The 23,221-nt window shown below is 33.3% G+C and overlaps 2 protein-coding genes across 2 annotated transcripts; one reads left to right on the plus strand and one right to left on the minus strand.

Moving 5' to 3' along the window:
- The first annotated feature begins 736 nt into the window (after positions 1 to 736).
- Positions 737 to 2,283, plus strand: LOC106641448 (dopaminechrome tautomerase-like). Its single transcript, XM_014355872.2, has 2 exons — positions 737 to 1,653; positions 1,747 to 2,283. The coding sequence occupies exons 1-2, from the start codon at positions 801 to 803 to the stop codon at positions 2,112 to 2,114; spliced, it is 1,221 nt and encodes a 406-aa protein (XP_014211358.2). The 5' UTR covers positions 737 to 800; the 3' UTR covers positions 2,115 to 2,283.
- A 34-nt stretch (positions 2,284 to 2,317) lies between these two features.
- Positions 2,318 to 22,226, minus strand: LOC106641425 (receptor-type tyrosine-protein phosphatase delta). Its single transcript, XM_089597647.1, has 32 exons — positions 22,097 to 22,226; positions 12,691 to 12,973; positions 11,921 to 12,082; positions 11,616 to 11,848; positions 11,332 to 11,554; positions 10,880 to 11,242; positions 10,669 to 10,815; positions 10,407 to 10,559; positions 10,180 to 10,323; positions 9,982 to 10,100; positions 9,180 to 9,360; positions 8,843 to 9,106; positions 8,653 to 8,771; positions 8,377 to 8,581; positions 7,982 to 8,293; positions 7,639 to 7,904; positions 7,496 to 7,568; positions 6,849 to 7,396; positions 6,462 to 6,778; positions 5,252 to 5,504; positions 5,095 to 5,182; positions 4,939 to 5,015; positions 4,732 to 4,869; positions 4,505 to 4,651; positions 4,224 to 4,436; positions 3,961 to 4,157; positions 3,785 to 3,891; positions 3,493 to 3,707; positions 3,282 to 3,416; positions 2,981 to 3,129; positions 2,762 to 2,897; positions 2,318 to 2,679 (listed from the first exon to the last, which is right to left on the minus strand). Exons 2-32 carry the CDS (start codon positions 12,953 to 12,955, stop codon positions 2,611 to 2,613), a joined length of 6,018 nt encoding a protein of 2,005 aa, XP_089453773.1. The 5' UTR covers positions 12,956 to 12,973; positions 22,097 to 22,226; the 3' UTR covers positions 2,318 to 2,610.
- Between the last annotated feature and the right edge of the window lie 995 nt (positions 22,227 to 23,221).

Genomic DNA, 23,221 nt, shown 5'->3' on the forward strand with positions numbered 1-23,221 from the left:
CTAATTCTTTACGGCGAAATGACGCTAATTCTACGAAGTATTCTCTGAAAATTTTTTGTATGTGAAATTTGGACTAAAAAAGTGTTCAAGTGGATTTTATGGGTTTAAAAAAAACCTTAATGTACCTCTGTTAAAACTTCATGTTGATTATTAGACAAAATATATAGGACCATTGTAGTTGGGTAAGCTTATCCTAGGATAACTTAGCTTTTAAATCATTAGTAATATCCTACATTAGAATTTTTTACTTCGCAAATGTTTATCTTATACCCAACCCCTTATGTACGTGTTGAATTTAAAAGACAAAAATTATCTATCGACTTTAAAAGAATTCTTCTTGTCGGTAATAATCATCAGCTGTGGTTTTTCCCTGTCAGTATCTCATTTTTTTTTTACTTAACGTAACTTGTAGGTGCTTGTTTATTTTGCTGTGTGCCACTTTTCCGGAAAAAAACAGAAGCTACTTCAAGAACTTGATAGATAGCTTGCGCATTTCCATAGTACGAAGATAAAAGACGTTTCCACATAAATATATTTTTCGAATCAGTACAAGATGCAATGGTTGTTTATGTGCTAGTGCACCCCGTCCAGAGATGCACACTCGAACTTAATCGGTCGAGTTATATTTCAAATTCAGTTATCGCGAGATAAATCCTCTTCTGTTTTTGTTTTCGCGCTGCCAGCAACTTCGATACGTACTTGTGCAACACATATACGTGGCACTGAAGAGTGTAAAGCTTACTTTACGCGATTATTCGTTATTGTATCTGAATGTAAAAAAGACATATCAGTATAGCATAATGAAATCGCTAGCAGCATTAAGTTTTTTAGTTTGGTTCACTACGTCAGAAGCATCATACGCTCCCAAAGTTGAGTTTCAGTGGAACTACATTAATTTCACGTGGCCAGATGAAGACACCATTCGTAATCAGTCTTATATAGTGGAAAACAATTCGATCTCCGGAATCAAGGTATGGAAGGATCGCATCTATTTGACGATACCCCGCTGGAAAAAGGGTGTCCCAGCGACATTAGCATCGATTCCGGTGGCTTCGGGACCCTCACCACTTCTCGAGCCTTATCCCGATTGGGAAATGCAAAAGCTGGACGATTGCTTGTCTTTTCAGTTTGTGCTTGGCGTGGAAATCGATCCCATTGGTAGAATGTGGGTCATTGATAACGGGCGCACTGAGTTGCTGGCATCAGAACCAAGAGTCAACTGTCCACCTAGGTTGGTCGTGTTGGATCTGGAAAAGGAGGGGCAAGTTATTTTCAGTTACGTTTTTCCGGAAGAAGTGGCTCATTGTGACTCTGTTCTTTTGAACGATATCGTTTTAGATCATGAGGATAGTGGCATGGCTTACATTACTGATACTGACGACCAGGATCCGGGTATTATTGTGTTCTCTTTGGAAAATATGACATCCTGGAAAGTCAGGGATGAGTCGATGAGGGGAAATGACGAAGCATCGGAATTAGTCGTCAATGGGACAAAATTGGTTGTTAAATCACCAGTGAATGGAATAGCTTTGGATCCAGTGTCTGTGACAGAGAATCGATCGGTCTATTACACGGCGTTGTCATCATATGAAATTTTTACGATTCCTACGTCAGTATTAAAAAATCCAAACCTTACAAATGAATCATACTCTGGTAATTTTTAAAAATTGAATTCAAATATTGGATATGTTAATAGTATTTTTGTACATACATTTTATTCTGTTATTTCATTTCTTGATGTATTAGGCTATGTTCAATCATTGGGGAAAAAAGGATCTCAAAGTGATGGAATAGGAATGTCTGCCGATGGAGTTCTATACTTTGGTCTTTTAGCCAAAGATGCAGTTGGAATGTGGGATACGAAAAAAAAGCCGTTTACCGAAAATCAAAATATTTTAGTTGAGGATCATGAAATAATGCAGTGGCCAAACTCTTTTGCTTTCGACACCAAGGGACGAATTTGGTTTATTATTAATAAAATGCAAAAGTTCAGAACAAATTCAATGGACATGAACATTGTCAATAACAGAATTATAACGGCTAACGTGTCTTCTCATAATTATCAGTACTGGAGAAATGGCAGTTATCCATCAATGCCACTTATAGAGGTTTGAAAAAGTGAAGAAAGACAATTAAATTGAAAGTAAAAAAAGAATTTATCTTAAAATAAATAATAATTTAACATACAATATAGCTTTTATACAAAATGTTAGGTCAGATAAAGTTTAATTACTTTTAATCATTGACTTTAAAGTAAATATATTTGTACATTAAATATTTCCTTAAATAGAACCTTATTATTAGAAACTATCTCGTCATTACTTGTCAGTCAATTTTTTTAAGGCACTTTACATGGAAGCACTAAAAACAAGTTTCGATTTCTTAATACTTATCCATCTTACGTTTTAAATAAGTTTTTGATGAAATTAGTGGGAAGGTTTATTTTTGTTTTCAAAGAAATAGGTTAGAAGCACCACATTTTTGTCACATTATTTGTCATACATCTAAGTGAAAAAAGTACAGTGTTCCATTTTTGTTATGGAGAAGTGACTCAAACCCCTGAAAATGGGCGTTATTTCAATGAAGAAAATATCATTTTGTCATAATATACTATTTCGTGGACTTTTTATTTTCTTCATGCCATGCTAAAGCCACATCGTAAAGATACTCGAGATGTTCCTATATGTGTTTATAAACAAGATTTAAAAGAATGTGTTAGTAAATAATTTTTGGGAACAATAGTTCGAAAGTAAAATCTTACAGGTGTTTTTACATAATCCCTTCGACTCTTTCCAATAGCTCGTACAGCCAGGGGTACGTCACACTCTTTATCAATTTGAATCCGTTTAAGCAAGTAGACCGCGGTTAACCAAAGACCACATGCAGTCATTCCGTCCCTAAAATTATTATTTCATTCAAAGAAGGACATGTTGAATAAAATTTTAAAATTACTGTCTAACAATGGGGTCTCCACATTTACCGGCACACAACCACGATGGGACTCTTATTATTTTTCGGCAGATCCTCTATAACCTTCCAAAGTTTAACCAAGTCCTGTGCTGAAGGAAACGATAAATTTGGCCAGTTTTTGTAACTGATTAATTTGACACTTTGATTTTTTTCTGGCTGCTATTGTCGAATCAAGAAACCACGTAAATATACAATGCATTAGAAATCATTGGTTACCCACCACCAGAAATAATCCATCATATTTTAAATCAACATTTTCCTAATTCAATGAGAAATGATAACCAAATTACAAAGTTTCTAGTTTTTCTTACCTCAGAACTATCAATGATAACGACTTCTTCTTTTAAATAATACTGTAAGTCGATTTTTGAGCCTTCTTGTTCGATGATTTTTATGTACTTGGCATTTCCAAATTCTTTACTTTCTGGCACTAACTCGCAGTAAGTCTAGAAAAGCAAGTGATAAGATAGCCACTGAATTTTAACAAAATACAATTTTTGCACTATTGTTAACTGTACTTACCGAATCTTGCAAATCAGGTAACTGTAAAACTAATACATACTCTACATTTTCTTCTGATAACATCCTCCAGAAATCCGCAGACGTAGAGGGTAACGGAAGTTGTGTGGTGATGTATCGACAATCCTTGAATACTCCTGTTACTGATGAGGCGGCAACATAATCGCTATCCTCATCGGCATTATTTGATCTTTTTAAGTATAACCTATTAATGCTGACTAGAGCACAAATGGTCAACATTTGTAGTTTGAAAATACTTATTCTCAACTGTTTCTACATTTACAATATTAAATACCTGCAGTTTCAGGAAACCTATGTTTTCTTATATTTTTGGTAGACAGTGGTTTCTCCGGTGGTTGTGACGATCCTAAAATTCCATTCCACCAATCAGTGTTTAAGATCCTAAAAATCAAATTGAAGGCATTAGAAATACTTTTACTCATTCCAAATGATTATAAAACAATGAGTAACCTCTCGTAATAAGCTATCGAGTTTTTTCTCGCTTCGGCAATACTCGCTGGTAAGTCATCGTCACAAATCAAACACGTATCTTGTACATTGAAATATTCAACGAGTACTAAATGTATGAGTAAATACTGTTCTGCGTTGTCCACCATATTTAATCTATCGTTCCTGGCAGAAAGGACATTTGCATGAACGTCGATAACCTGTAATGGATCCAATGTTATAATCTTTAATTGTCACCTTAGTTTATTATGTCACTAGATGATTACGTTTTCAGAAAAGGCTCGACAAATGGCCATGTCAAGGACGATGAGGGTTCCGGTTCGTCCAACTCCAGCACTACAGTGAACTACAATTGGTGGAGCTTCCGGTTCTCTAGGGACTGGGGCGTGTCTGTGCAATTCTTTTAAAAACGAGACGATTGAGCGTGAATTCGATGGCACTCCGTGATCCGGCCACGCTGTGTAATGCAAGTGCCGTACCTGTTGAACGAAAGCGATTTTTAATGATTGCCTTTTTTTTTAACTGTCAATACCGATTGCTTGATTACCATTTGAGCTTTTTTGTTTTCGCAGAAAATCTGGAACTTCCTATACGTGTAATCGGAATGTATTTCTTCGCTTATAAATGATACAGATATTTTTCCATACAATACTGTCGTTCCAACCTTTGCAGGCCAATACTGTTCGCATTTTATCTAATTAATAGTGTTTATTAGTATTTTGTGGTAATACAATGTAATTTTACAATATCGGATAATTTTATTTCATCGCATACTTTTTCGTTTTCTATGAGATTGGACATCATGCAGATAATTTCGACTTCTTCCTGAAGAACCATACGCCAAAAGTCGAGGACAGTTCTAGGTTTCGGGCCCTGTGTGGCTATGTAGGCTTTCTCTTTTTCTTCGTAACCCTTTTGCAATTACACAATATTAGCACAATTGACAGTGTATGTATTTAATAATGTATAGAAATAAAGTACCTTTATAAAATTAGCGTTAATGTAATCCGAGTGGGGCTCATTGATTACTTTTTCTAGTACAACTCTAGTTTCATCGTCTGAAATAAAAAAATTATTTCATTACAAGATGAAAGTGTTGAAAATGCACTGGTAATTACATATATATTCTATATTTACATGGGAAAAGATTTGCGTATCTATTTTTTGGTTTGATTTCTGGTTCAGATCCATAAGCACACGGCTTGATTGGCCCTCTTATAAGTGACTAAAAATATAATTACAATAAAAATGATGGTACGGTTTTCAGTTATAAAAATAAGTATTAAACATTCACCATGTATTCCGTTTCCAAAGAACCAGATTTATATGCACTTTCGAAGTACTTTTCAAAATCTTCAACCCTTACGGGCATTGAGTAAGTGCTTTTTTTATCAGGAATTATTAATTTGTTGTTCTGTAGATTTTTTGTTTCTTTAATTCCATTTTCCAGATCATTCGTTTTACCTTTGTTACAGTAATCGTTTGACAAGGGCACATTTTCTGGTAGATCAGATTTTGGCTTATTTCGTCCGATGCGACCTAGAAATCTTACGTAAGGTAAACTATTAGTAGATACGTTAAATATGACTTGGATATTGAAAAAAGGTTGAAGATACCTTTTTAGAATGGCAAAATACAATTTTTAAGACACTTGAATAAGACTCTAAAAGAGTATGAAAAAATTCTTAGGTATCAAACTAGGAGGGACGCACAGACGCATAGCTATATGCTATCGTACGTAACAACCGTTTTTATACAACAATTTAAAAAAATGTTTTTTCAAAATTTTATAATTTAATAATAGTCGAAATGAGTCGATAATTCAGTTATTCACAAATAGATATTAAATAGGTTGTTACAAAATTATTTTATTCGAGTTTACACAATAAAATGTGAAATAAATATCATACCAAATAAAAATCATACAATTTATCCAAAATGAAACAGCTTTAGAAAAAAATTAAGTAATTAAAAAAGATACCAAAAAATTGATTAGGTCCGTCAGTTAGATCATCAAAAGTTATTAAATGCGTATTTTTTCTGTTCTCATCTAAACAAATACAAATGAAGATGGAGTGTGTTAAAGTTTCTCCATATACAAAGAGACATTCCAAGAATTTCCTGTTTTTTATATGCTGTAAGTTTTTTTATCTTTATTCATTTTTTTGGGATATTTTCAAGTTTCTTTTTTTCTAATTTTTTTACTTTCAGTAAGTTTTGTTTCTAAAATTATATCTTTTTAATATTTTTATTCTAAAATTTCAACGTCTTATGCGTAACTTTGCTCCTCTTGGTTTATTTCATTCTTCAGAGTATTAAAAAAAATTTTCAATATATTATTCTACTAAATGTCTTTCAAAAGAATATTCAAACAAATTCTCTACATTCTCAAAAAGTACTTTCAACCTTAAAAAAAAAACTTTTTTCTTTACAAATGATAGAAATTTTATTGAAATGATTATTGTAGACGCAAATAATACAATAAAATGATGAATCAAACTTACTTTTTACGACAGGCTATCAGTAATAGAACGAATATAAAGAGGGTAATCAGGATGAGGGGTACAATCCACATTACACACTTTTTTAAAAAACTATCTACGTAAAGTGGACCAGTTCTAAAGCTTTGTAGAATTTTTTTTTCATCTGAACTATTTTTAGCTGAATTAGAACTACGATTTGTTTTTTTTTTGTTCGAGTCACAAACGTGTATTAAATGTACTTGATAATATTCTTTATCGCACAAGGCATGATTTTTGTAATTTCCTTTGATTTGACCATCACCAATCTCGAAGTCCTTATTCTCATATGAAATTGGCTCCTGAAGACATGGTTATTATTCATTAAAATTTGTATTATTCAAAAACTACAGTAGGAAAATGGTATCTCACAGTCAATACAGCAGCTATCCAAGCATATTTGTAATCGGAATTGCTTTGTTTATCTATATACAAATAAGCTTCTTCATTTTCATGTGAATCTTCGTCGCAATATTTTGGACCTTGCACAATTATAACCATCTTACTATCCTCGACATCGTACATTGTTTCCGGTATTGTTATATATATAAGGTCCTCGTTGATCTTTGCTTTTAAACATTTTGATTGCACATCAACGTAATATCCCAAACTGATATTTTTCTTGGCTTCTTGCCCAAAGTTACCGGTTTCTGTTACAGCTCTGACCGAAACAAGAAACGACGAAGCTGGAAATAGTTGTAGATCCATAGAGTAGATCGAATTATATCCCGATGTTTCTATATTTAGTTCAGTAATTTTGTGTTTCCATGGCTTTAATCTCAAATCGCTACCAATCAGTTGCGTTACAACATCGAATTTCACTATTTTTCCACCCGATATCCATGGATGTGTCCAAGATACACTTGCGGAGAAATGGGGTTCATCAATTATGACAGACAAATTGTTTGGAGGTAATGGCACTGAAAACAATAATCAATGATACTGTATTAAAAATTCAAAAACGACACACATAGATATAAGTACTAAATTCACGTTTGAAGAATCGATGAAACCCTTACCTAATTCAGTTGTTATTAAGGGCACAAATACTGGTTCTGATCCTTCTGTGACATTCGCATTGTGAGCTTTGATCTGAAAATAATCGTGATGTTCAGTATCTATATAGAGAGAATTAAACGCTCCAAAGTTTTTCTCTACTTACCATGATTGTATGATAATCTGCATCTGGCAGATAAATAGTGCTACATAGTGAATTTTGAGAAAAACTCCAAAGGCCACAAAATGCCTCTGGAAGGACAATGGTGTTGTTGTTTGTATCGCAATGATTCGACATTTTGTAGCAATAAGCTATCGAATAGTGGTCTAACGTTCCATGAAGAGGTGGAACGGGAGGATCCCATCTCAAAGTTGTAGTCCTGTTGTAGGGGTCGACTTCGATGACTTCGAAGTTTCGTACTGGTGGTGGAGCTTGTGGAACACAGGAAAATTGATAATTAGAATTTAACGACATTCATATACTTAGTACTCGATGACTTTTGCTTTACCTCGGGCAATCAGTGTGAAATTTAAACTTATGTACGCTGTTTCATTTTCCCGATCTCGAGGAGACCTCAGTACATATAAATAAACTTCGTAGAACTTGTTGCTGTCAAAGATGGATTTTTGAAGTCGAAAATGATGGAGCTTCTCAACGGTGAAATTGCGATTTAAATCTTTGAAGTATAATTTACTGGCTTTAATAGGCCCAGTTATGGTAGAGCAATCAGTTGGGGAGTCCCATTCAAGAAGCTCGGCACGAGATTCATCTTTCGTTACGTAATTGACTCGCAAGTTACTGTACACTTCGGTCGGTATTTCTGTTTAAAAAAATGTAATTTTGAAGCAAACTTTGTACTTCCATGTATTATCTTACTATTTTGTAATGCTATATAATCTTTACCTAGTGCCTTTGTTGAATGATCGAGCATCGCTTTTTCGCCCTGTTGTTTTCCCGTAGAAGCGTAAATGGTGACTCGATATTTTTTGTATGGCCTCAGTCCATGAATCGTGTGACTGAATTCATCAGTGTGAGTATTTGGTATTGTTTGCGTTCGAATAGCTTCGTCAGGAGCTTCGTCATCACTGCAACCATATGACTTTATCGGCTAGAAATTAAACTTGGATAACAATTTATACTTTAATATGTTGTTTTTAAAAAATATTTTGCATGACCAACTTCAATTTCCACCGTGTAGTTAACAATTATGCCGTTGGGTTTCAAGGGAGGCTTCCAACTGACATGAATCTTGTTCTCGGATTCAGATGAAATTTTTAAATCTCTTACACTGGCAGGTGCTGCAAGAAGTCGCATTAAATGTTTGCTTCATAAATCAACAATAGATAGTTTAACATTGCTAGATTCGTACCTCCTTCTGAGGTGCGGATTTGCTTGTTGGCGATCTCTTTGCCTGATGATATGATAATATTGTACGTAGTAAAATATTCCAAATCAGTAAATGCTTTTGGAAAAAAAGTCGAGTCGTTGAATAATACTTTTTTTTCGTCAACGTTGATCAACTGAACGCGATACCATGTGTAAGGGCATGAATCGTTAATGTGGACGTCGACCCGGTTATCAATAGTTATGGTGGTTTTATCGCTGGACACGACAAAATTCAGTGCGATGGATTCTGTTAAAATACGACTGATTGTATGATCATTGGCACATTTTTTTTGTATGTCATTTAACTCGAAGTAACAGACCTATGCAGGATGTTGTAAGATTTGTCCATTCGCCACGCATAGCTTTGTTCTCAACTTGAAAAACACCTCTAACTCGGTAGTGCGTGCCAGGTGTCAGGCGTTCGAAGAATGTATCAATACTGGCAGTGGTTACATTACCCCACGTGGGTTCGCTCGTAAAGGCTGGCTTTGTTGAATTCGCCTAAATTAACCCAAGCGGAAATAATTTTATTCGATAAATTGGTAATGTACTATTCTTAAAAATTAGTAGAAAGCGAAAAAAGTAGTAACAGTTTTTAATGCCTAAATTTGAAACAAGTAATAAGACTTATTATTCACAATTGTCCATCACAAGTTAGTATTAAGACTTTTAAATCCTTGTTATTAGTTATTACTTTTTTTATTCGTGAGATCAAACAGTACAACCACGCCCATAAAGATTTTTATTTTTTCCATGTGATATAAAATATAAAAAAAAACAAAAATTATCTATTGTTAGCAATTACTAATAGCTATTAGCTTTTAATGAGTCTTAAAAGTCAAGTATTAGACAGTGATAATTAACCATAAAGTTTTTAGTTACTACTTTTTTCGATCTTTCTATAACAATATTTATGACAAAAAAAAAAATAATAATAATAACAACTAATAAAAACACTCATTAAACTTTATAATAGTCTCAAATCTGGACTTTATAAAATATTGTTATTAGTTATTATTTTTCTTTCGTTACTAAATTACAAAAAAAATTTCCCGCTTGGGAAGTTAATTAACTAGTGAACAATTAGATCTTGACATTGAAGTCGTTTACTGTTTCACTTACCCAGATTTCGAAGTTAACTTTTATTGGTACCATACCGTACTTCTTTTCGACTTTCAGAAATACTCGGACGCAGGTTGAATTTATTAGTTCGACTTTTGGTGCGGGTGGTAGTCCAACACCTAAAAAACATGTTAAAAACAATTAATCGCTTTGATCACCATAAAATTTCTTTGTCACGTTTCATTCAACGATCATTACCAGTTTTACAATAAGGTGGCAGAAATATCCTGTCGTCAGGGTTTTCGCAACCATCCCTGCATTTTCCTGTGGCGAAACTACAACTGCGGTGGGCGCACTTCCCACATTTTTCGCACTCGAAGCCATAAGTTGAATCTGGACAGCCTGACCAATCAACGATAGGAATATTGTAAATCATCATTTTCACGCGTTTGGAATTTATTTCTGGACAATGTGAGACAACTTACGTTCACATGTAGGCCATTTGAAGCCAGAAGCGCAAGAGCATCCATTTTTGTCGCAATCCAAGAGCTTACTGCAATCTTTGTACTTTGGAAACAATTTGGAACAGCTGACCAAGCACGAGGGACCGATATTGTGTTCTTCGCAGCGCTGTCTTCCTGTGAAAGGTAACTCGTAATTTTACAAACATGGAAATCTTACTTACAAATGAAACTTTGTGGTCTGGCCTGTTGTAGGTGACCATATTCATAAAATAAATAGACAAACCCGTTTTTTGAGTTGTACGTTCAAAATCAGTGGAATCGATGATTGACGAGGTACCATCGATCGAAATTTTCTGACATGTTATACTTGGCCAAAAGTAGTCTGATTCGAAATCCTGATAAGCCTTGATTCTTATAACTTTTACGGCACCTTCAATGTGGTAAATTTTCATTTGAATAGGTATTTACAATCAAAGAAGTATATATTTACCTACCAGCGTTGCAGCGGCGAACGTTTGAAACAGCCCAAAAACGATCTGTACTGTTGCTCGGCGTGGACAAGGTTTTTATCTTCAACTTGATCAGTTGTTGCGAACTTTCTGATAAAGTTTTACTGATTCGAACGTTTTTCCACATTGGCAGGTCATAAGCATTGTTTTGCGTTTTATCGGCCTTAAAAGTTTTTCCAATGTCAATTACTCGGCTACTGTTATTCCGATCGACAATATCAACCGTCAATATGCACGTCTTACATAAACTAATGGACATTTCAATGCAAATGTTCCTATCCGTTGAGCTTGTCGTTATTTCTGGACTCAAGAGTTCTGATGTACTTCGCGTTGTCCGAGAATAACCATCTGATTAGTACATAAATAAACGAATTAGTACGGATTGTCAACATAAATTGTTTAAGTTCGATGTTCGTTTGCAATACTTATGTACTTACACGTGTGAAATTTCATGAGCATCGAATCTGCACCCTTCACAAAAAAGAAGTAAGCATCCTCGCCAGTTGCTAATTTGTGGGAACTAACGAAATCGTTGGTCTGGTTGAATTTCAAGTCATCGAAAACGCTACCGACTGAATCGTATATGGATAAGGACAACTCCGATCCAAAGGTCCATTTAATCACAAATGTGTTCCACTCCGTGGGCGATAAGGATACTGACTAAAATCACCAATCAATGCATCACAAACTAAATGACTAAGTGGAAAAAACGTTCACTTACTCGACCAAAAGACCCAATAGTATTACAGTTGTTATTTCTGCATTTGATGATTCGAGATGGAGTATTTTTCTGACTTTCGAGAATAATACTAACGCAGTAACTATGTACATTGTCTTGGTTGCAGAACCTAAATTCGACTTTAACGTCACCACGAATCGATACAGCTTGACTTCCCTCGATGGGGACGTGAATGACAAACTCGAACCTGTCTGTCATTTTGAATTCCTTCAAATCTGTGAGAAAAATAACAACCGCTGTCATCATTTTGGAGTTTGAATCAAAAGACTCGTATGGGCCGAACTTGCCTTCCAATCGTTTATCGAACAAAGGTGCCATTGGGTTCGTGATGCTCGTCACGTACTTCCAATTTTTGTCCCTTGTCCAGGCAGTTGAGCACTTATGGGTATTGTTCATCCAGCAATCCAGACTGTCATCGGCTGGATACACGAGGCTCTCGTTTCTAAATACTGAAGCCCAAAACAAAGAAACATCAATCTACCATTGGGTGCTATTTTGTAAGTTTTCTTTGAACATTTGAAAGTACGATATTTTTGACAGTGAGTTCATCAGTTAATAAACAAGAGTAATTATGGAGAAACATATACATGTATATTATTTGAGCCACAAATGTGACCATTGGTTCATATACATCACAAGATAATTGAAATAACAAGTCCCAAATCCACCCATAAATATGGAATTGTTTAATCTGTGACTAATCGAGATTCAAAATTGAAGGAACAGTATTAGTTCTTTATGTAATGAAGTTTTAATTATTCTATGTGCACTAGTAATTACAGGAATCACTCTTACAGTTTCACATTCCCAGGAAATCGTGAGGGCCAAAGTATCAAGTTTATCAAGAGAAGTAGAAAGAGAGAGGTTGATATTAATATTGGTACGAATTTATTTAGGTAATATATAGAAGTTATTAAAAATGTCCATAGTGATAATCAATGATGATGTATGAAGAAGATGCAGAGAGAAAGAGAAAACATATTCTGAATTCCAACAGATTTTTTTTTTTTCGTTACGAGAGATGTGTACCAACGCAATAATATGAGCGTCACTTTACCTTCCGGCTTGGAAACTTTGTGAAAATTCTTGAATTCACTCTTTTTCCACTCGAGATTCGTGTTCCAAGTCAGAGCGCCGCTCAGCTCGTCCGTGACGCAGTACATGGTTTTCACCCCCTGTCCCACGCGGTTGTTCGTGCTTATGTCGTTTTCCCTCACTTCCGACGTAGGCCCAGAAATGACAAAAAACTCGCCAGCGACCGAGCACACCGCCAGCCTCACGAGCACCAGCCAGAATACCCAACGCCGTGCCATGGCCTTCATTTCCACGGGATGCTGTCACTGAAACGAAATTCCCATCCTTCAAACCTCCTTCGTCAAGTGGTATGTATATGTTTCGATTACACAGCGCGTGTGTCATTTGTTCGACATTAACATTATAGCATAAGTTTGAAGAATATTATCGAGATGGGCGTTGAATCCGTTCGCACAGTGATTTGAAAAAGGGCGATTGGTGCCAATAATACCCGACGCGCTGATAAAATCGGCAGGGAAATTAAGCTCTCGGTGGACACTGAACTTGGCTGGCTCGCGCATCGCGGTTGGAGAGACTTTCTGCATCGAAGGAAGCCGACTTCCTCCCGCCGGCGCGATAAGCGGTCCTAATCTCTTGAGTGGACTGCCTGTGTGCCCTGAAAAGCGGGTTGCCGATCTCGTTGCGGGCGATGAGCTAGCCGCAGATTTTTTACGCGATCCTGAAATTTTTACCGTTGCAGTTTTTTTTTTCTTCCTTTTATGGTTAATAAAAGTCGTATCGGGGAGCAAATGCTGGAGTCTTCTTGATTTTTTTTTCTTCTCCCCAAATTTTTAAGTGCGATTTATGTTAGTTTCGTGATTTGATGACTACGGGGTTAAAGAGGTCCCGGCAAAAAATAAAAAAATGTTAGGTGACGCTGAAAAGAAAAATTAAGTACATGTGCGTGTGAATTTTTTCAACATGTTTTTCCGGATGTATTTTCAAGAAAATAAATCATTAAATTCCACGATTCAACACAAGTTCTTAGGGGAGTTACTAATAAAATTTTATTACATGTAACTTTTTTGAAGATTTTTTTACTTTGCTTATTCTGTTTTAATAGACAGATTATTTCTGATTGGCTTATTTTTCACTAGGAGAACTGCTTTTAAAAAGTTTTGATTTATTGGAATGGTAATTCGAATGCAACTTAATTACTGATCCCTGCAAGAGCCTATGATAAATTGTGAATTAAATGAGTTTTTTTTTTTTCGAAAATACGTCTGGAAAAAATATTTAAAAAACTCATACTCACGTAAGAGCTCGACGCTGTGGTACTTTGAAAAATCATTTGAGTCTAAGTTTATCCTATTCAATTGAGAATTGAGGCAGAAAAGTTGCAACGCGTTATCGTCAAAACTGCATCTCCGGCTACAACCACTTTGGTACTATTTTACGATCGCGCGTTGCAATTTCTCTGCCTCAACTCTCAATTAATTATGATAAACTTAGACTCAAATAATTTTTCAAAGTACCAACTCTATGCCTCTTCTCATTATTTTGCGTAAAAGTAGCTATAAAATCATTAGTTGATGAAAATGTATACTGAATGCCCTTGTGTTACCTTCAAAATTTTATTGATATTTTGACATATTATTTTTTCGTGATAAGGAGAGAATCTTTTTAAGATTGTTTCGTAAAACCAGAAATTTATTTAAATTCTCAGAAGTCCATTATGTCTGTTTCTATAACAATACTGGACTATAAATGTATTTGAAGTAAAGTTGAAAACTTTTGTACTTACTTCCATTTTTACACACAAGAAAAATATTTTTGATGTAAAAAAAATCGAAGTCGGTTTAAGATGTATTATATCACGCGCGAAGTAGTTTCGAAGCAAATGGTTTTCGACGTTTGTTCTGTGTTTTTACTGTCGATTTTGAGTAGTAGATAATAGTTACGCTGGAAAGTAACCGCTGTCCATTTTTGGTACGTGTATTTTTTTCGGTACGTCTATTTATGAGGACGTGAAAAAAAACAGTATTTTTTTTAGCTTTTGTACAAAAAATTTGCCATTGATAAATTTACAAGAACATTTATTCATCACACTCACATTACCATTTATTTTTATTTGGATTTCTAAGTCAATATAGATACGGTGCAAAAAGTTTTTATTTGACAGTCATTAATTTTTTCAAAAAGTTATCGACAGTAGTTTTAGACGAAAAAAATTCTCATTATACTTAACGTCAAATCTAAAGAAAATTTATTAGGATATTTTTATAATTACTCGTTAAAAACATCTGAACCAATTAAAACTATTTTAAAATCAAAGAAAGCGTTTTTGAAACAATTTATTGGACCTAAAGCCAAATCTTTGTTATAACTCCAAAAAGCATTATAAAAATCTTTGAAAATAAAAAAATAAAAATCAAACTAAAACATAAGTGTGTATCATTAACATCTGTTAAAAAGATCGTGAAATATGAAAAATTACGAAAACATACTCATACAGACATTTTTTCCAAACATAATGTTACATTTTTTTATACTACTCGACAGATCAGGTGCGTTTCGCGTACTTAATAATTTTTTCTAATGATATATACTTAAATAAGTAGTTTTTAAATTTGCAAATAGTATTGACTGTTTGATCATTAAATTTTTTCCACTTTGTAGTACATCCATTTTTGTGTGACTAATAAAATACTGTGTGACATACTTAACTCATACGTTATTACTGTCAGTTATGCTTTACATTTCACTGTTCGTCCAAATCAAGGATAATTGAATGAAATTTCATTTTGTAAAAACAAAGAATGATTGTAGTAATGATTCACAAACCATTTATTTTTTCAACCCAGGATTCCCAGGAATGTCATTTGAATTATAAGAACGTCATCTCAGCTTTATCCAATCACGTACGAATAATTATTCTTTTTAATACGTGACAACGTATTATTTTCAAAAATGTTCAACATATTTCTTTTTCCAGATACAAAGCTTATTAAAACTAACGCGATAAGACCAATTCATAACGAATGCATGTTGAGCAGCGTAAAAAAAAAAAATAATAATAATACCCCCATTTAAACCCACCAGCACGTTCCAGATTCTTCAAGAACGAATTTTGAATAATCGAATACCAATTTGAATCCTAAATACACTCGAGTGGCTTACGAATAAGTACGAGCCGTGATAAGTGAAACCCACTTAAAATGCCTGCAGCAGCCCATCCGCCGTCGTATAGCGGCAATCAAAACAAAGGTCCTGGAACGTAATTTCGTTTTTCCACTAACTTCTTTTTTCTCTCTCTCTCTCTCTCTTTTTCGACTTTGAGTCCTTGGTACTCCATACACTTGTACGAGAGTTTGCTTTTTTTTAATTACTCTTTTCTGATTACCGATTAGAAATCACATGTGTACCTTTATTGGGCAAAATAACCCCCACAAAGCTAAAAAAGTCAAGTATCAGGATAGAGTCATCAAAGAATAAAAGTCTGGTCAATTTACAGCAAGTTTTTCAAGGTAGATTTTAAAATATTTTTGTTTTAATTTTAAATAACAGCACCTGCTAAACGCAGTACTTCTTTTAAATTATCTATCTCTAATTAATAATACAGGGCGCAAAATGTGATTACATCTTCTAATTCCGAAACGATGTTATTGGTTTGTTCAAACCCCCCTTTGGTTGGGTTCAGTTCTGTAATATATATAGATATACTTTTTTCTACAAAACATGAGAGAACCAGGTTCTGCTTGGTTCTGCTATGTATAGGTAGGTTTTTTGGGAAAAAGTATATCTATATATAGTGCAGAATCGGAATCGAACCAAATAGGGGTTTGAACAAACTTTACATTATGCACAAGACACGTTTTGTTGATCCAAACAAATTAATATACTCAGACGTCAATATTACACTTTTGAGGTTAGAAACACCTTTTTTTTTAAAAAAAAAATCCCACCCAGACGCAGTAAATCAGGACTTAATTAATATTAAGAAATAAACTTGGTATTATGGAGCATGACTATTTATTGACTTTTGGTTTACATTAAAATCAATATTTCCCTATTCTGCTGTTAAAAATTCAATTATATAACGGTTATAAAAAAAATTTTTCTTAAAAAGTCATACTCAAACGACGCTGACATTTGAAAGTCTTTAAAAATTTTTTTTGACTATTATATTATTAAATTTTTAAGAACATGACTTTTTTAAAAACTAAGTTAAGTTGTTGCAATATGAAGATGAAATTATTGGCGCCATTGGTGTCCATGTAACGTGTTGTCTTGGCACCTACATGATTTTTAATTCTGAAGAGGCTGTCAGCCGAACAGCGAAATATTGATTTAATGTAAATGAATAGTCATGCTCCACAATACCAAGTTTACTTCTTAATATTAATTATGATGACTGAAGAGCAAGTGAAAGGAGTAAAAAAAAAATCATCGTAATGCGTTGCTTTTGAATTACTATACAAGCTATTGTCTACAAAATAAACAACAGTTTTCTTTCATTGCAACTTCTCTCTGTGTTTTGATTCTCCAAGTAAAAGCACCACTGACCATAAAAAATAGGAAAAAATGACGCATTTTTATCACAAAGATTTATACGCCGCACAAACGGAGGGTCCACCACACCACTCGTTCGGTCTCAGAGCTAGATACGAGGGAGAGAGAGTCTCTAGCGCGCGTTGTTTTATCGGTAACGCCGCGTTTGCGTAAACGAGAGACTCCCGGGCCGTGTCGAACCGGTAAAGCGTTGGCTTCGATACCGGAGACTTACGCGCGCGGCAGTTAAGCGCGGATCCGAACGAATAAATTCAAGAAAAGGGGGAAAAAAAAGAGATCGGCAGGGGTGTCTGGAAACGGAGCGGAAGAGCCGTCGGCGTTTCGCAAGTTCGGATATATATGTGTGTACTTATGGTATATATACGTTTGCGAGTGAGTACTGGCGAAGCGACGTTGATGGACGAGGCGCGAGCGGCTAATCTGGCGCGATGACGATTCATGGGTGCTAGCTCTTTGTTTGCGCAACGCGGGCGTTTATGGATTTTTCTCTCGTTTCTTATTCGTTGTTACGGATGGCGAGGGTGATTTTTTTAATTTTTAAACTTTACGGTCAGAAGGTTTCCAGACTAGACGGGTGCATTTAAAAATATTTTCTTCTTATTTCTTACAGCCAAGTTTAAATTTCGAGTGTATAGTCTTAACAGTGTTGTCTCTGCTTTTTTGTAGAAAAATTGTTTTCATGGACGGAAAAATTGACCACCTGTAGATTACGTGCTCCAAATGTTTGTTCTGAATTTAATCGAAGTGCGTATGTGTATCATATTTCAAAATATCAACAAAAACCGATTGTTGTACGACGTGATTTTTTTTTGTTTTTAAAAGATTCTTATCAGCAACAAAAAAGAAAGTTTATGTTTTACTATCTTGATTTTTTTTCTTGATTTTTTAAAATCCATTTATAATAAAATACACTAAATTTTCCGATTTTTTCCTGCTGTTCTAAGATATTTTTAATGTCAATTTAAAATATCTGAAAAATTATGATGTTTCTTAAGTATAGAGGAACTTATTTGTACGGAAATAAAAGAATTCATGTTTAGATGTTTTTGGATGTTTCTTTGTGTTAAATGTTACGATTCATTGTCCGATACATTATAACTAAGTTATTTCTAGTCTGAAATCATCAAACAAAAAAATTGGGTAGTATTACGATTAGTCCATACGTGTTAACTATGAAACAAAATAGTAAAATTTAGAAATCATAGAACTATTTATTAATACACATCAAATTGACATAGTATTAAAGAAAAAAGATAATTAGTAATTATTACAGTGAGTAAACTTTGTGACGACTAATTTACAGCGGTTTTTTACGCAAAAAGTATATAGGAAAACCATCTAATAAATTACCGATTCATTACTGAGCCAAAAAGTAAAAATTTTTATCAAAAACTAAAACTTAATTAAATGAATACATCTTTGCAAACGTATATATATTTTAGAGATCCCAATTGTACCGTTTTTGTGAAATACTACTTATTGAACAAAAGGTAAATTCTGTGACAACGAAACGCTAAAATAATTTATATTTAACAATTTTTTTGTCCGGCAAATATACGGATACTGTAATCGCTGTTACAAATATGAAATTTAATGTAAAAAAAAAAAATTTTTTGAAAGATGCTTTTTTACATCGAAAATTGAAAGGACTTTATTGGCACTGACGAAATAGGTAGTATTGGTACCTTTGACGCAAAAATCGGATAAAAATTACCAATAACCATCACACAAATACATGAAACTAATAAACTGTACAATTGAAAATAAATACCTTCGATCCGTAAAACCATCCACAGTCAGACCATCATATGTTTGCAACGAATGTCGACCAAAAAAAAAAAAAAAAAACAACTCCTTGGCATTCAGCACAAAAAATGTAATTGTCACTTTTAAAAAAGTTCAACTATCACGTATATAAAGCAAGTAACAAAACGGGTGAGAAGAAAATCACCTTCTCGTGGATAAGCATCGACGGCTCAGGTTCGACTTGATCGTGGCTCTAGACCTCGGCTATTGTCGAGCATCATCATCGATTTTAATTATTATTATTTTTTTTTTTTTTTCATTCAAGAGTCCGCGGCCACGGTAAGGTGTTGTACCACACCCACACACTTTTAATTTTAAATTGTAGCTAATACGGCGCGTGTGATGTATTGGAGCGACATTTTAGTGGGGGGGTCTTATGGTGTTGGTATGGCGCGCACATACCGAATATATACCGATGGCATACGCGGAAGCGGCGTTGTATTGGGTTAGCTATTTTGATCCGTACGCGGTTACACACACACGAGAGCTCAAGTTCACGCTTGTGAAAAAACGCGGCCACGACTGTCGCCGAGTCTCTTGGCCATGCGTGCACGCTCTTTTTGATTTCAAGCTGTCAGCTATTAATAAATAATTGTTTTGGTCTAGCTGCTGGTGATTCGGTTGTACTGTTTTTTTTTCTTTCTTTTTTTTTTCTAATAAACGTTTCGATGCTCGTGCAGTAAGTTTTGTAGAATTTTTTTTATCAAATTGAATGTGTTTGACGTATGGAAAATTCCACACACAAAAATTATAGCTAGGAGTCTCCGGAAGCAAAAAGGAATTTCGTATTATTAACGTTTTTATTATTTATGAATGAAGAGAACACTCCTGCACGTAATCAAATAACGTGTGACATATTTTTGATAACATTTTTCATAGTTTTATGGTTTATTTTGTTTTAATTCAATTTTTTCGATTTGATTGACAATAAAAAAAATTTTTTAGGCTTTTTTATGATAGAATTTTTGTTTCTGAGTTGACACTAAAAAATTGTACGAAAAAATTTCAGGAATCATTTTTTCATTAATTTGACTTCCGTAAAAAATTTTCATGCTACGGAAAATAATAAAAAAATGATTATTTTATTTAAAAATATACCATAGGTAAAAAAACTGTAGGATCCGTTTTTCCCTTCATTTGTTCAATTTTTACGAATTTTATCACACTCGGAAAGGCATGTTTATAACATGTGCCTCAATAAATTTTTTTACGATTTTGAAGGATTCCCAACTAAAAATTTTTGTTGGATTTAAAATAATTACAGAGTTGTTTATATATTGTATCAAAAGTTGTGGTAACATGTGTTAATTAAAAAAATTTATGTACATTAAGTAGCATAATTATAAGTATAAATTAGCTATTTGAATTCCTGTGTAACAAAAAACTGAATATACAATTTAAACCTAGTATGAACAAAGGTATTCATGCAAATATACATTTTAATCAATTTTTTATTTTTGAATTAAATGATAAATATTTATTGGTGCATGACTTTCCGGTCAGTTTTAAACAAAGTCAAAAGTAAAATAAAATGTTTCTAAGGAGAAAGTATCATTTGAAAATAAAGATAATGCAAGATGATGAATTTCCATCCACAAGTTATGCATTTATCTTTATGTTTCAAGATAAGCCATTACCTAAGCCGTAGTACATTGGGTTTTGAATGTAAAATATTGTGACTCAACATACATTGAGATTCTACATTAGTCTGTAAGCGGATAACTTATACACGGTCGTAGAAAAACTACATGAAATTTTAAACTCTCACAAAATTAGCTTGTTTATATAATTTTTCTTACGGAAATTATAAAAATTTAATCACCTATTTGATACCATGTCACACACATGTCGTGCACGTTTGAGCAAATTGTCATCGTTATGGGTTTTCATCGGCCACTTTTAAAGTGTACAAAATTTATAATCTGTGCCTTTAGTACATGTTTATAATCAATTATTCCTGGATTTTTGCATTTTTTTCAAATCTCTTTTAGTGCTTGTTTAATAACCTTGAAAATTTCAAAATTTGTTTAAAATGTTTTGAGAAATAAGTTATCACAATTGCCAATATTCGCAGGAAAATCAATTATGAAATATAGAATCTATAATAAATTTGAAAGGGCTTGGAAATTATCTACATAAATACATTAATACTCCACAAAAAACGCAAAAAGATTTTGCTATAATTTGGTACCTTGAAATATAATATATAAAGTTTTTCAGATTTTAGAAAATTTTTTGTAATTTTTCTTTCATTAACTAAACATTCATAGATAAACAGAGTCTGGCCGAAATTGAATAAAATTAAAATTATTCGGTATCATTTAATATATATAGGTCAAAATATGAGTGCAACGTAACGGAGGATGTCCCCGATTTTTATTCCAATCGTAAATGAAATGCATCAGCGATGGCCGTTGATAACTGGATTGTGCTCTACGCTCTGGAATTCAAACTCTACGGTCAGTGAGAAAGTTCTTGGTTGTATTGTTTAGTGACGACTGAGAATAATATTTGCTGTTTTTTTTTTTCGTGTGGAATCATCAAAATAGTGTGTATATAATGATAATTTTCGTATAATAAATTTTTTTTTTTTTTTTTTTTAATAAAATTTGCAGAAATCCGAAGTTTTGATTCATCTGCTGTTAGGTTTTTTTTTTTTTTTTTTTATCTAAGTATAGTTAACATAAATTATTAGTTGCCTCGTTCATTACTTAATTCAACAGTGATTCTATTTTTGTACTGATAACATGTTTGCATGCATGACACATAATAGTATCCGTCTTAGTATACAGTATTATAAATAATGAAAGCTAATTGGTGGAAAAAATACAATTGTGTGAATTGTAGTATTCATTAAAATTGTAAATTAATCATGAATAAACCTTAAATTTGAAATTAATGGTAAATATTTGTGATAAAAAATTTTAGAATAATGTAAATATTATTGACTTGATAACTTTTAACTTTTAAGAGTTGAACTTACCATTAATTAATTATTAATAATTAAAGTAATTAATAATTAATAGTTAATAATAATTAATAATTGAAGTAATACAACATTAAGCAAATACCTTTTTTTAACATGGACTCCACATTACCACAAAACAAAAATGTTTGCCTTATTATTAAACTATCGGCAAATAAAAAAAATAAAAAACGCTAATACTAAACATCGGCCAGTGTATTGTATACATTTGATTTTTTTTTTTTTTTCAACTAGTTAACTCGAATGATTTGAACAGCCTGCACTCACGCGCTCACTTCATTAGACTGTATGACAACCTCGTGTTTACGATATTGGAGCTGTGTTAGTCACGCAGAAGAAAATGAGTAAGTATAGGGCAACTACTTACACCATTTAGTTATTATAACAGTGATGATAAACATGAGTGAACAAGTCTCTGGAGCTGCAGCAGTAGTTTTCTGTGTTATCGACTGTTTTATTAATGAACATTAAATTATTAGTGCTGTTCTTAAATTTAAATGTACACTTTGGTGAATTATCACATTTTTATGAACCTTTTAATAAAATGAACTTTTTTTTTCATATGTTACCATCCCGTAGGTAAATCAGAATGTAAAATTTACGTAATCGACGTTACATTGATTTTCTCGCACAACTGTAGGTGGTGAATGAAGAAGAAGCATGAGCAAAAAGCAAAATGACCTACGCATGACTGTTAAGAGAATGTGAAAACTGTTATTAATATTATTTGGGAAAAAACATCTCGGAAAAAATTGGAAAACACTTGAGTGTCTAATTAATAGGGGCCTTAGTTCAAGTTTTTTAATTAATAGTTTGAATGTTTGAATTTTTGTTGGGTACATTTATATAAAGAACATTAAAATATTACTTCGTAATTATTATTTTTTGGTCATATCAATGTATCCCATTAAAAATTTTTCACCGAATTCCTGATTATGAAAAATGTATCGTCAACATTAGAAAATATTTCATGTGTGCCAATATTTTAATTTTACATTTAGATTGAATAAGGAACAGTATTCATTCACTGTCATTCCACTGACATTTTTTTTTTAACGAAACTTTTAAGTAGTTGAATACACGTTTGATGTTCTAAAAAAACGTTGTGAACAATAAAAAGTTTGATAACATTGTTTCTTTTACACCAGCGATGAAATTCTATTATTTTTTACATTTAACTATGTGAATTACTAATATTGATTGAAAAACT

Source organism: Copidosoma floridanum, unplaced genomic scaffold, assembly GCF_036245765.1.
Source record: "Copidosoma floridanum isolate Cflo_tuat_1 unplaced genomic scaffold, Cflo_Japanese_pri ptg000035l, whole genome shotgun sequence".
NCBI lineage: Eukaryota > Metazoa > Arthropoda > Insecta > Hymenoptera > Encyrtidae > Copidosoma > Copidosoma floridanum.

Coding starts and splice junctions, on each gene's coding strand:
- LOC106641448 (XM_014355872.2), top strand. CDS start 801: ATGAAATCGCTAGCAGCATTAAGTTTTTTAGTTTGGTTCACTACGTCA. Junction 1,654..1,746: donor TACAAATGAATCATACTCTG/GTAATTTTTAAA, acceptor TTGATGTATTAG/GCTATGTTCAATCATTGGGG.
- LOC106641425 (XM_089597647.1), bottom strand. CDS start 12,955: ATGAAGGCCATGGCACGGCGTTGGGTATTCTGGCTGGTGCTCGTGAGG. Junction 10,101..10,179: donor GCCACCTTATTGTAAAACTG/GTAATGATCGTT, acceptor CATGTTTTTTAG/GTGTTGGACTACCACCCGCA. Junction 3,892..3,960: donor TCGATAGCTTATTACGAGAG/GTTACTCATTGT, acceptor TTTGATTTTTAG/GATCTTAAACACTGATTGGT.